The sequence below is a fragment of the Pteronotus mesoamericanus genome, unplaced genomic scaffold (genome assembly GCF_021234165.1).
Source record: "Pteronotus mesoamericanus isolate MK-2021 breed Mesoamerican mustached bat unplaced genomic scaffold, CSHL_Meso_final contig_50, whole genome shotgun sequence".
Classification (NCBI taxonomy): Eukaryota; Metazoa; Chordata; class Mammalia; order Chiroptera; family Mormoopidae; genus Pteronotus; species Pteronotus mesoamericanus.
This window is the reverse complement of record NW_026555186.1, coordinates 22,575,878-22,590,758: the sequence shown is the minus strand read 5'-3', so window position 1 is coordinate 22,590,758 and position 14,881 is coordinate 22,575,878. Positions and strand designations below refer to the sequence as shown.

At 40.6% G+C, this 14,881-nt stretch overlaps 1 protein-coding gene across 3 annotated transcripts in view; it reads right to left on the bottom strand.

The window, feature by feature from the left end:
- Positions 1 to 14,881, bottom strand: part of MAST4 (microtubule associated serine/threonine kinase family member 4) — a 527,956-nt gene that overhangs the window by 241,532 nt on the left and 271,543 nt on the right. For all 3 annotated transcript variants that reach the window (XM_054578437.1, XM_054578438.1, XM_054578439.1), the window contains exon 4: positions 9,534 to 9,565. In XM_054578437.1, coding sequence (XP_054434412.1) covers positions 9,534 to 9,565 — 32 coding nt within the window. The remainder of the gene's footprint in view (positions 1 to 9,533; positions 9,566 to 14,881) is intronic.

Sequence of the window (14,881 nt, the reverse complement as noted above, 5' to 3'; positions counted from 1 at the left end):
TTACTTATTAGGCTAAGAACACCTTCACATAACATGTACCAAATATGCAACTATTTCTTAAAAGAAGAATTTATAGTTCTAGAATACAGGTATTTAAAAATCTTTCCCTCAATGGAGTATGCATATCTGAATTTATCATTAGGATTTTCATTCTTAAAACAGTAAAATTTATCCATCTGTGCTAGGTCACATTGAGGCCATCCTTTTCTACACGTGACTAAAATTAATAAAATAAACTTAATAAAACTTTGTCTTCTCCTGCATTTGTGTTTACAGAACTATCTGCCTAAGTTCCTTACGGTTCTAGTCAGAAGTTGCCCGGGTGCTGGGTGAAGTGAAGGGGAGCCTGGGAAGACAAGTGTGCAGTTCCTGGCATGTGCTCAGGGCACGTCTGCCGTTCCAACACCTAAGCACGTGTCTGCAGCCCCATTCTGGAAGCGGGGACTTGATACAACATCGTAAAAGACAAGGCATGTGTATTCAGATGAAAGAAAGGGCCCACCCAAATTCTCAGAGTGAAGCCCCTGATGCAGAAAAGCAGAGATGGAAAGCCTCTAAAATTATCTGGCCCCAGCCGCCTGAGCTCTGACAGCGGGCTGCCACAGAGTAGAAGAGCAGGGAGCTGAATTCTCAGGAGAATGGCAGAGAGTGTAAGACGAAACGCGGAGACACAGCGGACTCTTCCAAATGCCACCCACGTCCCCACGGTCATCAGCCACGGAGGGCTAGCTGACTCCAGCACAGCAGGGTGAAGAGAATTAGCACAGAACTGGGCTGCCCCGCTCATGTGTCTCATGGGGTAATGCGCTCATTTGGGGTGTGCCAGCCACTGCAGCTGGGACGGCCCCGCCCCACCAGAGTTTTGTCACAAGTCGCTATTTGTCTGAGCGAACTTAGCATCCTGGCGGTGCCGGTGTGAGACACTGACTTCTTCCCTTTGGTTCCAGTTTTAGGGTGTACGCTCTTAAGAAGAGGTTGAGGCCACGCTGCTGAAAATGTTCAGAGAAACCATGACAAGGTTAGTGAAGGCAAGCGCACTCGGTGAAGTGTACCCTTCTTTTGGTGCACCCTGTGGATGTCAGGGCTAAAATTCCTATCATTACAGTACAAAAAGCAACCACATCCTTGCAAAGTTTCTCTTTCTAACAAAATAGATGCCCTCGAGAAGCAAAGGTTGCTTTCCAGCTCCTGGTGGGCAGAAACCCTAAATTCCCAATCACGGTTCACAGTCAAGGAACTATCTAAGCACAAGCAAATCCTCTGAATTGTGAGTTCCTCACCTTTCAGGCAAATGTATTTTTCATCAGATTTCTGGTAAGGTTTCTTCCAGCTTTGAAATCTTATGATTCAAATTTTCCATATGGACATCTATAGACTCCTACTTCCTTTCCTCAAAACCTGCCTGTCTCAAAGCACAGTTTCAAGAAGTGATCTGTCTACTGTGCTGAGAAGGACGGGCAGGCCTAAAGTGGCGAAATATTCTGGAAGAGGGGCCACGGAGCACAGCCTGCTCGTCCACAGCCTGATGATACAGAGCCAGAACCAGTGGTGCCCATGCAGCGACAGAAGCAGAAGGTCCACCCAAGAACATGCGTTCAACTGACCTCTCGATCATCGCTCCACTGACAGAAGGTTTGGCAAACAAACAGCCCCTCAGAAAACACAGCGCAAGTGATCTGGCTTTTAAGGGAACTTCCTCAGCCTATTTTGTGGTCTTTTTCCTAACTCTATGAGACAAAAGAAGGGACGGAGCGGGAAGCTTAATTCTCAGTATGCTTTATTTACAAAAACACTTACAATATGTTTTATTTTCTTAACAACATACTGCATGCCAAGCACTGTTAGAAACACTTTACAAATACTAACTAGTATCAGTTCTCAAAACATGGCAGGATGGAATAGTATTCCCATTTTACAGATGAAAAAACTAAGACACTTAGAGGTTAAATAACTTCCTGAAGGTCACACGGCTGATATGACAGACATGATTGGAACCAGGCAGTATGGCTACCATGTCCACGCTTTGCAGCGCTGATTGATAACAGAGCCAGGGAGGAGGCTTTCTTGAGAAAGCACAGGTGTCTCGCCTGCTTCAGTGAGCTGCCCTGTACAAGCTGTGCTGAAAACGGCTGCTCGCTGAAAATTCTCCCCCAATTCCTGTTTGACTCAGGTTTGCTAAAAAGTGACTCTAGTAAATGTGAAATAGAGAACTTCCCCTCCTGCCTTTGCGCACTGAGAAGCCCCCTTTGTTAGCGCACATACAGTAAAGCTCTTCACTGGGGTGGCATTTTGGATTCACCTTGAGAACTGGTTAGAAGTCCACAGGCCCCTGGCTTCCCCTGCCTCTGCCCCCAGCAAACACACAGCTTCTGTTTTGCGTTCCCAAGTGTATATGGAAATGCACGTGTATTCTGATAAAGCTCCCTAGGTGACCAAACCCCACTTCCCCTGGAGCAAAACTAAGGTCTTCCTACAACCGTCAAAGGTGTGATCAATCCTACATTGTTTCTCTCTCCCAGGTCTCCTCCCCTACCCACTTCACAGAAGATGAATGCAGGCGTGAGAAGGGATCCAGCAAATACATTCCAAACACCACACCGCCTGTTCGATGAATATATAAATGCAATTGACATTCTTTCGCAGCCTGAAATCCTGTCTTTACTCTCAGGATATATTACACCATTCTCTTTTTATATAAACATGCCACTTTAAATGCTAATTCAGATGCAACACTCAATTTTTTCTTTGTGTTTTCTTTTTCTGTGTTTCTAACATTCAAAACAACATTGGACTTCCATTTGGCTTCCACATTAGATATTTTGAATTCTTGCTTCAATATTTGTGGGGTGGGAGGAAAGAAGGTGCTATGAAGAAAACTAAATTTATTTTAAAACTCATCCAAATACAGTTTACTTACATATTCTTTATTTTGTTCAAATTGAGCTCTTTCCCTCTTTCAGGAAATGTTGCCTTCATCTCGCTGAAAATTTCATAAATCTAACTCAACTCAGTTGTAAAACCAAGGTGATTCCTTCTCCTTGTACTCTGGAAATAGCCTCATTTTATTCAAATTACTTTTTTTTAAACAGTTCAACAAAGTAGTATATTCTGGCTGAAACACAATCAGCCTGAATGTCTTCTTTTTAGAAAATACACAAACCTATGTATGTCAATTATATCGACCCAAGCCTATTTGGTTACACAAAATGTCACTTCCTAGCTTGTCTCAAAATGAGGAAATCCAACCTAAGAAACACTCTCATCCCCTGCAGTCCATCCAATATACCCACAGTGAGACAAACCACCTTCCACGCCCAGCAGGCCCCGCTCCACCCGCCAGTTCCCGGTGACCATCAGGTTCCGCGGCCTCGCAGTCCCAGCCATTCTTCCACAAAACCTCTCACTCGGCTGTTCGCTCTCATCTACCATCCCACACCCGAACACCCTTTCCTGACCCTTCCCAAGAAAGACAAAGTTAGAAAGAAGTGAAATAAGTGTATCATCCTTTATACACATTTCTTAATTTATATACATGGGGAAATGGTTCTTGACCTCTCTGGCAGCCATGTCTCTCACTGGTCCCCTAGACGCATCCCTTTAATGATGGTCTCCTGCCATCACTGCCCAAAAGTATGCATATTTCAGTGGGACAATGAAGAGAACACATCTTTAAGATGCTAGTGAATGCACTTCTGGGCCTGGGAGGCCTGGCACGGTGGTAGGGGTGTTGAAGGTACCCGCCTTCTTTGTGGGTAGGGAGGTGAACTGCCCTGCAGACCTGAATATATTGTACACGAGTACACCCCTACCCAACTGATTCCATGGCGGGCCTCACTAGACCCCAACCACTTTTGGAATAATAATGAAAGAAAAAGGTCAAGGAGAAGGAGCACAACTCCACAGAGAGAGATAGTTACTAGATATTAGTACTCTTGCTAGAGCAATAAATTAAAATAAGCTAAGAGGATTCCTTAACTGTATCTCAGTAATTTCCATACTCCCAGCAAGTCTTCGGCATGCAGAAAGACACTTTCCCAGGACTTCTGTGCGCCCAAGTTGCTGCTTCTGCTTTGAGAGTCTGCCACTGGAGACCTCTTTAAACTGGGGATGGCCAAAAAACAAAGTCAACAAGCTGACCAAGTGTCCATTGCTGTTTCTATTAAAATAAAGAGATAGCTGCAGAGGGCTGAATGGCTCCCAGGCCTGCGGGGCGCACGGAACAGTGCTCTCATGCTCACGACTGAAGGATGGAGAAGAAAGGCCGTTCTAAGTAGCAAGGAGAATTCACTTGCTAAGAACCGAGAGTGCAAATTTCCTTCTCTGTGTAGAAAAATTGGAAAGATCATTAAAAAGCAAGATTGGAGAGGGTAAGGGGGCTGGCCCCAGCCAATTTCCTGCTTCTCTCTCTAGGGAGGCCCAAGAGAAGAGAAACTCCCTCTGTCTTGGAGAGCTGTTTATTTGAGCAATTAACAAAACACAAAGAGGTTCTTTGTAAATGAAGGGTGGCTGCCAGGGTGCCATAGTTTTGCTCCTAACCACCCATTAACTCACAACTTAGGCTTTTAGCCTTTTTCCACTTTCCTTGCCTGAAAACAAACACCTCCCAGAGAGTTTTTCCACTTAAAAAACCATTTCTAGGCCCAAGTTCTAAATATGAGACAGACTAGATAAGGGACCCAGAATCCAGGTTAGCCATTAAGAGAAAAATCAAAAGAACGTCAAGAGAGTAGATGTGTTCCACACTGAATTTAAAGTGAGAAGGACTGAACTGTGCAGCTTGTGGTCCTCAGCAGATACTAGAGAGGGAAAGCATGCAGTACACTCTGCTGGGAAGCTCACAGCCTAGCGGGGGAGACAGACTTGTAAATAATCTACAAACATATACACTGTGTACTTACCCTATTGGCCACCTTATGGCAAACAAAGAATAGCTAGAGTCATTTCTCTTAAAGGGCTAAAAATTCAAAACAAAGCTAGGTCTGCAGCTCAATGCCGTACTGCACCACCATATATGCCAGCATCTCATCTGCTTCATTTCCTCCACCTCCAGGTGAGTCAGTCCACCATAGAGCACTTCAAGAACTCCAAAATTTATCGCCATAAATGTCCCTATGATGTTGGCACTAACAGGCACTTGCCACAGCAGCTATTTCAATTATTGTAAAATTTTTCTCCAAGCTATGTTAAGTTTCCATACACATTTGGTTAAAACAGTTGGGTTCTACCTTTATATCATTACTGGTGGGCATTTTAAATACAAAATGTAGAGGGTAGATTATAAACACCCATGAACATACCACCACATTCATGATGTACATGAAACTTTCTGTTGGGCTTTCTCAAACTCCATTTCTTTCATTCCCTCACTGATGAGTAAGCTTTATTGTAAAACTGCCTCCCATAAATGTTTTTATATTTTTCCTGTAAATGTTTGTATTCAGAAATAATATTGTTGATGGTGAGAACGGCACCAGGTGTTAGACCAGTGGAGTCAGACCAGACTTCGGTTCAGCAACCTCGGTACTTGAGGTCTGGCTAAGAAAAGATTCAGAGAAAAGACTCACACTATAAGAGAAAGTCTATTCAGGAAGTCATAGAGGTAGAAGTAGTGAGCGGTAGAAGAAATGCGCTCAGGAAACAAGTTACAGAGTCCAGCGAAGGGGCCAGCCCTTGGAACTTAGGAGAGAGAGGAGGGTAAAGGTAACATGTCGGGGTGAGGGGACAAGAAGAGGGGGATGGGAAAAGCGTAGGCATGCTCCCTGGAGGAAGAGCACACTGGGTCCCCTAAGGGCTTTTGAGGTTGGAGAGTTTAGGGGAAGATCTCAATAGCATATGCATCAGCTTTCCAGGTGTGTCCTTTCAGGGGTGTGGTCTTTACTGATTGGTCGGTGCCAAGGCAGGGGTGTCATTAGTCAATGCAGCTGGTCCTGAGGTCAGCCATGGTGTCGCTGGTCCGGTTTTCTGGGCCTGGAGCTGAAACATACCTGAGGCTTTGATGTATTTGATGAGGGTCAGAATCTCATTGTCCTGGGGGCTTAATGTTTAAAGGCTGTTCTCCAGTCCCTTTATTTGTTCCACTCTAAGGGGATCTAACCCACAGGACTAGCAACATGCCAGGGGAGGGAAGATCAGGAAAGTCCAAACCATGACCCACATGACCAGTGATATGGAAGGTCACGGGGTCTACACCAAAGGACCAGAGATATGCTAGGGAAGGAAAGGTTCCCTGGGGGCAAGGTCCTTGTTTTCCCAGTTTTGCCTATTGCTAGGCTCGCAGGGCTTTCTGTCCTGGTGACTTCCTATATCTGGCCCATCGTCCTTGCTCTGTTCATGTCTGCCTACCACAATATGATATCTTGCTTTGTAAATACTATCTTATACCTGGAACATGCTTTTAACTCTGCTCAGCATTCTATTTTTGATAGTTTCATATACTCTTGTAATGAGTATACTTTTGTTGATACATATATTCTTGTTCATTCATTCTACCTGCTGTATAGTATTTCATTGTCTAACTATACCATGATTTATTCATAGATTTTGACAGGTAGCTGTGAAAAGGTACTGCCTTTGAAAGGTAGTGAAGAGTATGGCAACTTCAGTTCCATTGAAAAAGATAGGAAAAGTGCTGAAAGAATCTGGAATCAAGAGCCTTAGCAAATGGTTAAATTCCTCTTTGAAAGCAAGAAGAGAACTAGCCCAAAACCAGGGAGAGAGAACAGGGAGAGATGGAGTCTGGAGCCTTGAAGTTGCTAATGAGCTGGAAAACCTCTGGAAAACTGGTCGGAGGTCACTTGGTTATCTAGTAACATCTTGTCTGGAAAGCAATTCCTTTGACTTCTCTTGTCTGTTGCCCTTTGCACCATTAAAAAAAAAAAAGTCCATAGTCATTGCCTTTGCAATCTTTTAAGTATTATATGAAACAAGACTTCAAGTTAGTTCTGGAGAAAGTGATCAAAAATTATAAATTAGCAGGCATCTGAATTACTTTTTTCCTAAACGGAATATGGTTTGCTTTTTTATGCTTTCAATTAGTAATAAGAAGAAAAACTTATTCTCTGCTGTTTTCTTTGTGAAAGCTTTAAAATATATAAATATTATGTTGGTATATGATCCCAGATATAAAATTATCTTTAGGCTTATTTAAAATAATACTACATGTTTTTAATCTGAAAAATTCATGTGTCTCAATGATGTACATGCGTTTTAAAAATATTATCCTTCAAAATATACACATTAGAAAGTGGCAGATACAACAAAACCAGGTGTTTCTTGGAAGCGCACCCCCTTCTGAAGGTGCACACCCTCTGACGAGTTCATTCACATCACTACAAAACCAAAGGCAGAGAGGAGTACGTGACGCCGGGTAGTTGCTCACTGTTAACATGGAAAGAAGATTCAACAGAACATGGGGGTCAAATTTTTGATTTTTCTGGGAGAAGGTACTAAGAGATCTGACCTAAGAGATCTGACAGCATGTATGCAGTGAATAAAGTGAGGAAGTGTCCGCAGGCTTAATAATCAGGTACCATGGTGCTGGCTCGCGACCATACCTAATAAAGGCACACTTGTGCCCCTCTTCATTGTTTGTATTAAAAATCATTCTAGTATTTATTTTTAAACGTATTTTCTTCCTCTCAAAGCCATAAAGGAAGCTCACGTAAGGAGAGTAATTACTGGTGACTGTATAGTGGCCAAGGAAGATGCTGAGCATCTACATCACACATCACTAATTCCTTGGGGAATATTTGCACTTAATAGAAAATACAAAATAGCATGCTTATTTTTGGTTTGCTTCACTTAGGGGTATTAAATTCTCTCATAATAAAAAGTGTAGATTTCTGTTGACATATATACTATGCTGTGTTCCCATTATCTGATATTACTAGGAAGAAGATTTTAAATGGCTTAAATGTAATTCTAACTTTCTTGTACTGAATATTTAAAGCATGGACTCTGAACAAACTTAGGTCATCGTTCTTTTTTTTTTAATTAAAAATTCATACTCTCAAGTAGAGAAATTTAAATATTTTCTTTATATTCCACCCATCAACTTGTGACTATCAGTTAACATTAACAGAATTGAGATTTACACAAATATAAAAGAAGACTTGGCCCTTACATAGAGACAGGGAATCTAATTCGTTAATCAACGTTACCTTAATAATTTATAGAAAACATACTGATTCAGAAACAGAAAAAAAAGTATGATCTATTATAAAAGCTAAAAGGAAGATCTGACTAAAGTTTTAAAGTTTTCAAATAAAGTACAAAAGACAAACTTAGGATGCTTTAAACATTAGAAGTACAAGGAAAAATATTTTTTTCTATAAAAATACTTCATATAGTGTTGCTTATTTTTCTTGCTTATTTCTATTCATAATGGGAAACAAAGTCTAGGCAAAAGAGTTCTAGTCAAGATTCAGAAGGGGGCAAATTTCGTATTCTAAGGTCATTTCTTTGGCAAATCGTTAGGCCATTAATGCCTAGTACACAGATATATAAACTTGGAGCTAGTGAAAATTTATCCAGGCACATCCTCCAAGAATAATAATGATCTGGTATCCTTCCAGCAGTCTAAATTTGTTAAAAAGTAGGAACTAAATGGATAGTAATGAAATGTTCATGGTTGATGAAGTTTTGGTTCCCAGATGAAAAGGTTGAAATTTTCCAAAATCTAGTCAATGAAACTAATTTTATCTTCCAACAGCCACCATATATATTTCTAATTCTCCAAGTTGAGATTGCATTCACTTACCTTAAATATTATACTTGTTTTTTAAAAACGGCATTGCCCCATCCAGTACATTCCTCAACATATATCAGAGCCCAAATTCAAGTATTTCTAGACCAGCCTTTATGCAGTAGTCATTGGTAACAAACCTACCGTAAACTTAGTGTACTATTAAAGGCAATTAATCTCATTCTGTAACCTGCTAATGAAAAATAACTAAGATTTATGCAAACGAGAGGTTGAAAAGCACTATAAAGAAATCAAATCAAGGTTATAAATCTGCTATTTAAATACAAGAGCATTGCATAGATCAGTTCAGTAACATCTAGTCTAATAGTAGAGAGTTCAGCTGACTGAAAGTCTTCCTTAACTTAAATGCAAACTATTGATATATCATTTACTCTGCATAAAATCCATAGCATAAAAAACAGTCATAGATTTCCAGATCATAATTCTTGATTCAGATCAATTTACACTATCTGCAGACCATATAATGTTTTTGTTTGTTTACATAGTAGAATTTTTAAATTTAAATTAAGATTCCCCTAGGAATAAATGTGCATTTTGGTTTACAATGCCTATAAGGAAGCAAATCCTGGATACTTCCTTCAAGTTATCCTGAAATTACTAGTATTTGACATTTATAAATAAATGTACTTTTTGATTTTCCTAATTTGGTTGATTATCATTAATCTTCCATTTGCTACTAAAAGCCTAACAAATCAGAGAATAATCACATTAAAAACTATACCCCCCCCCCCCCCCCCCAAAAAAAAGGAAACAAAGTGGTGCTACTTACAAACTTCCTCTTCTGGGAAGACTTAGCTCCTTCTGCAAAAGAAAATCACAGAAGACATTTATGAGAACCGACATTGGCCTCAGACTACTAAGGCAGTAAATGGATAATGAAAAATGCATTGTCCTTCTTTATGCTTAATTTGGCTTTTCTATACTGAACAGATTTTAATGTCACAATTTTATGCTGAACCCCCCCCCCCCTTATATTGTTCTTTTTATACACCATGTTTAAAGTTCAAACACGGTTTATCTAAACTCTAGAGAAAAAAAAAAAAATCACTTGCCCCAAAGTAATGACAGTAAAATACAGAGTTGAGTTACATGGTCTTACAATTGAGCATAAGGAAAATCTGAGGAATCACAGGGGGAAAATTCTTGCAGGATTTTAATTAAATAAAAGGTGAAATGAATAGGGCAGCTAAATCAGACTATTTGCACCAACAGAAATAGGCTCATGCAAAACACGGTGCATACCAAAGATTACACTGTTTTTTTTTAAATAAAGCAAACAGATTCCTTCTGGTTTTGTTTTTTAAAACCACTGTGAATTTTGAGTTGGGATATTTAAAAGTAGGTTAATAAACCTCTAAAAAGGTAACCAGAAAGCAACAGCAATTAATAGTGTTCATAGTTTTTAAAGGGTACTCTCATGCTTATCTCAAATTAAGACTATTTTCTACTTAACTATAGAGGGGCTGTGGAAAAAGAGAAAAGAAAACAGGCAAACAAGCCAAACAAACACAAAGGGATAAAAGTACCTCCACCCACTAATGAAGTTTTCAAAGCAGGGGTACTCAAGAATAATTACTTGATGACACTAATTAAAGAATAGGAAGCAATGAGTCATTGTGCTATTTAAACTCAAAAGAACACACTATACATTCTAAAGACTCCACTAAATTTGGTTTTTCATTCCATAATTACAATTCATTTTATTTGCCTCCCAGGAGCTCAAGCATTATCTTTTGAAAGGTTTCCCCCCTCCACTTCAAACTCACCTTTCCTGTCCCCTATTTTTACAGGCTCCTGCAATGTCTATCAGGACAGTAGCCTCAGCAGATCTTACTTCTCAATAGCGCAGTTTGCTCCAGCGCAACTCACAGAAAATGGCCTGGAGAGCAGCAGCCAGAGGGGAGAATGCTGCTGATAGGATGCCTGACTCACTCAGGGGCAAATACATTTTGATACAAAGTTATAATAATCATACCACTGCTTAATTGCAAGAAGAAACAATCAACAATTTTAGGAACAGAGTCTTTTTCCTTCTCCCAATAGCTTTTTTTTTTTTTTTTCCAAGACCTGCAGGGTTCCTTGGTGAATGCTTTCTCTTTTTTGGTTGTTTTGTTATGCTCTTTTGTTTAATCCTTGATTAGCCCCTAGAAATTATAGTGTTTGCTGGACTTGGCTCCCTGATTCTGGAACATAAACCTTCTTTGACTAAAGCCTGTTAGGACAAAAGCAAAGTCTCTAAGTTTTCCTTGGGAACTGAAATAGAAATGGAAAACTAGTAAGTAATTTTTCTATATGGGTATCTTTGTTTACAACAAACACTGAGATATTAGTTTTGTATTAAGGTTTCAAAAAGAAGAGAGAACTTCCCAGAAGTAATTGTTCACCAGATGGTTCCTTTTAGAAAAGGATCAGAGACCACTGCCCAGCAAGAAGCCCAAGGTCCCAGAAACAGACACTGCTCTGTCCAGTGAGTTGGATCTTGCTGGATTCAGGAACACAAAAACAGAAAAGGAGGGGTACCTGATATGTTAACATGAATAACAGGAAAAAAATGTCATAAGTTGCTTCAACTTTATAAGCAAATAGGTCACTTTAAAAGGGAAAAGGCCAAATGAATGATCCCAAAGAGGTGAATCAATCATTTCACCAAATGACTTGACCATACGCTGGCTGCTCTGCTCTGAGGGGAAAAAAAAAAACGCTGAAACGGCAAGATAAGGGACAAAAACCAACTCTGTTTTTAATCAGAAGTCTTTCCAATAGGTCTAGAATTATGAGTTCTAAACAAGAAGAAAGGCTACGGCGTGTAAGCCAGCCTTGCTGCTCCACGGGACGGCAGCCCAGGTTCCAAGGAGAGGCGCCGAGGACATTTAATAGGCCACTGTCAAGTGACCTGAGGCTTCCACGCTAACCAAGCTGAAGGAGCTAATCCACCTGACGGTTTGAATGTCAGGCTCGGGACTGGAAACTCAATTTGGTAGCAAATTGGAATCAGATGTGATGGTAATAAAGTGAGAGAAATGACTGTGCTGTGGCCAAGACCTTGTGAACAGAAGCTGCAAACGGCTGCAAATACCAGGCAGGCAAAGCAATTGCAGGCAGAACAAGGAGAGCTGCTGCTGCTACCGCTGCTGCTGCCGCTGCCGCCGCCACCCTGGTGCGCGGGGACCACGTGCTGACGAATTAGCTCTGCTCAGGGGTAGGGAACAGCATCAAGGCATTACTGCTCAAGTCCCTGTGTCATTTGATGTGCGTGTCCTCGTTTTATTTTCTTAATGTCACAATAAGGTCACTGACACAGAACTAGATAATTAGATGTGTTATTGGCCCCAGTCATGAAACAAAGTTTGTGCTTCTATATTTGAAATGTGTTAAAAATTTAACACCAGGTAAGAATTAGAGGATGGAAGGGAGGAGAGAAAAAGGGCAAGCAGCATCCATCTGAGCTGAACAACATGTAATTATTAATCGTCATGGAATTAAAGAAATTTGTAAGAATATATTTAAGATCCCAAATGTTAAATCTTAATTTTTATTGGTTACTCGGTGACTTCTATATATTTTTTACAATTGCTGTGCCATCACTTGCTTGATATCATGATACCATTTATTCCTCCTTTCTAAAAGTGCTAAATAGCAAATATATACCCAGAAAATAAAGGTCAAGTTAATCTTGTCTAAGAACCTTGCTGTTTTCCTGGGATCCCTAGATAAGATTGAAGACACATCAGGGTTCCTCAAATCCAGAAGAATTTCTGAGGAGTCCAGGAAGAAAAGAGGGCTTCAACTACACCAAATGAGTCTGCCTCTCAGCCAACCTTGGTCTCAAAGGAAGAAAACAGCATGTGTCATTCATGAACATAGTAGAGAAAACTGCAGTGTTTAGTATGGACAAGCAATGTCCAAATGATATTTTAAAAAATATTTATACTTGCTCTGGCTTGTGTGGCTCAGTGGACTGAGCACAAGCCTGTGAACCAAAGGGTTACTAGTTTGATTCTCAGTGAGGGCACATGCGTGGGTTGTGGGCCAGGTCCCCAGTGGGGGCGCACGAGAGACAACCACACACTGATGTTCCTCTCCCTCTCTTTCTCAATCCTGTTCCCTCTCTCTGCAAATAAATAAAATCTTTAAAAATATATTTACACTAATTAATGTATATTGAATACCCTATACAAATACAAACAGAACAATATGGCTACACATGTCATGGGTGTTTAGGGAATCTTTGAACTATTCTTTTAAGTCATGAACTGACCCACCAGTAGAAAAGAGAAAGGAGATTTGCATATATCATACTATACATAATATATGTAGATACCCCTTGAGAGTGGGCTGGACTTGGTGACTCCCTTGTAAAGAATAGAGAAGGGAATGAAGAATACAGGCATTTTTCAGTGGAGAAACCTGACTAACCCCCTCTTAGCAAGTGATCAAGGTCAACACCACCAATGAGAAGCTATGGTGACATCCTGTCTCCCTGAAGTGATGCAATGAGGAGGGACTTCGCTTCTGTGGTTCTCTCCCTAAAATATCCTTAACTCTGGTATGATCATGGAAGAAGGTCAGGCAAACCCAAATTGAGGTTCAGTCTATAAAACATTTAATCAGTACTCTTGGAAACTGTCAAGGTTGTAACAAACAAGGAACAACTGAGAAAATGTCATAGATCAGAGGAGACTATGGAGACACACACTAGTGGAAAACCTGGTGATATCCAAATGAAGTTTGTCATTTTGCTAATAGCAATGTATTGCGCCAATGTTATTTTCATAGTTTTGGCAAATGTATTAGATTAACATCATGAGAAACTGTTGATGGAAGGGTATATAAGAATTCTCTGAACTGCCTTATGACTTTTCTATAAATCTGAAATTATTCTGAAATTTTAAAAAAAGTTACTTCAAAAGAGAAAGAGAGAGAGCGGAGGTTGTAGAGGTGGTTTAAGTGAGAAAAGATTGTGGCTAGAGCCACTGGTGAGGATGGTGAGAAGCAGCCAGATTAGGGATATGTTTTAGAGACTTTACAAAAGAACTGGATATGAAATGTGCAAGAAAAATCGAAAAAGAGTCAAAAGCTGTGGCCTGAGTAAATGGAGCTGGAGGGAATAGCAGTTCTGTTTGGACATGGTATAGTAAAATGTATGTAAGAATTCCAAATAGAATTTCCAAATAGACAGCTGGACTATCAGGAGAGAAACAGAGACTATAGATAGAATTGGAGTCATTATCATATAAGACAGTATGTAGAGCCAGGAGACTAGATGAGATAGCAGAGGGAACAGGCAGAAAAAGAAGGGGCAAACCTCTACACAGGGCCGTAGCTGGGTTGACATTTAAAAACTAGAAGTAGGGAGAATTGTGTCCCATGTTGTTAAATGATATGCTGTACCACGTAGCAGCTCGGGTTCTTAAAAACAATAGAAGCTGAATAAGGTTATCAAGTAAAAACTATATCATGTAGATGCCAGTTATCACACGGGTGACAAGACAAGGTCAGAAAATGGAAAGGAACCAGAAAACTAAACTCCAGAGAGGATGGCCACACCTGGGAAATAGCCCAGCTAGGGTACCTCTGTGGCCCCACTCCGCTCAGGCCCCAGGAAGGATCTCTTAACTGTCCCCACATCTTTCGACATCACTCCCAGCAGATTCTTGTTTCCTGTGACTGTCAGTGCGATTGCACCTGAGTCTCTGCCCTAGCAGCCGAGGGACCGGGACAGCGGGAGGTGGGACCAAGTCTGCCAGGACTTGAACTCTGGGAGGTCCTCAAAAAAAAAAAAAAAAAAAAAAAAAGGAAGTGGATTGGGAAGTTTGGCTTGGCGACTCCACCTCCCCCCTAAAAAGAAACCCTGCAAATAAACAGAATGGCTGTGGCTAGCATTTATTTCCTCACCATTTTCCAGAAGCCATTTAAGTTCATGTATTTCCCGATTACTCTCATTCCTTAATTAGCCATCAGTGGCCTCACCCTGTCTTGGAAGGGTTTTATTACAACTTCTCTGCACAGACAGACAAATCATTAATTTAGGGAGAGAGTTCAAAGGGCTGAGATGTGCAAGACAGTATATCAAGAGCTATTAGGGACACAGGAAAAAAACAAAATGAAACAAGAGTT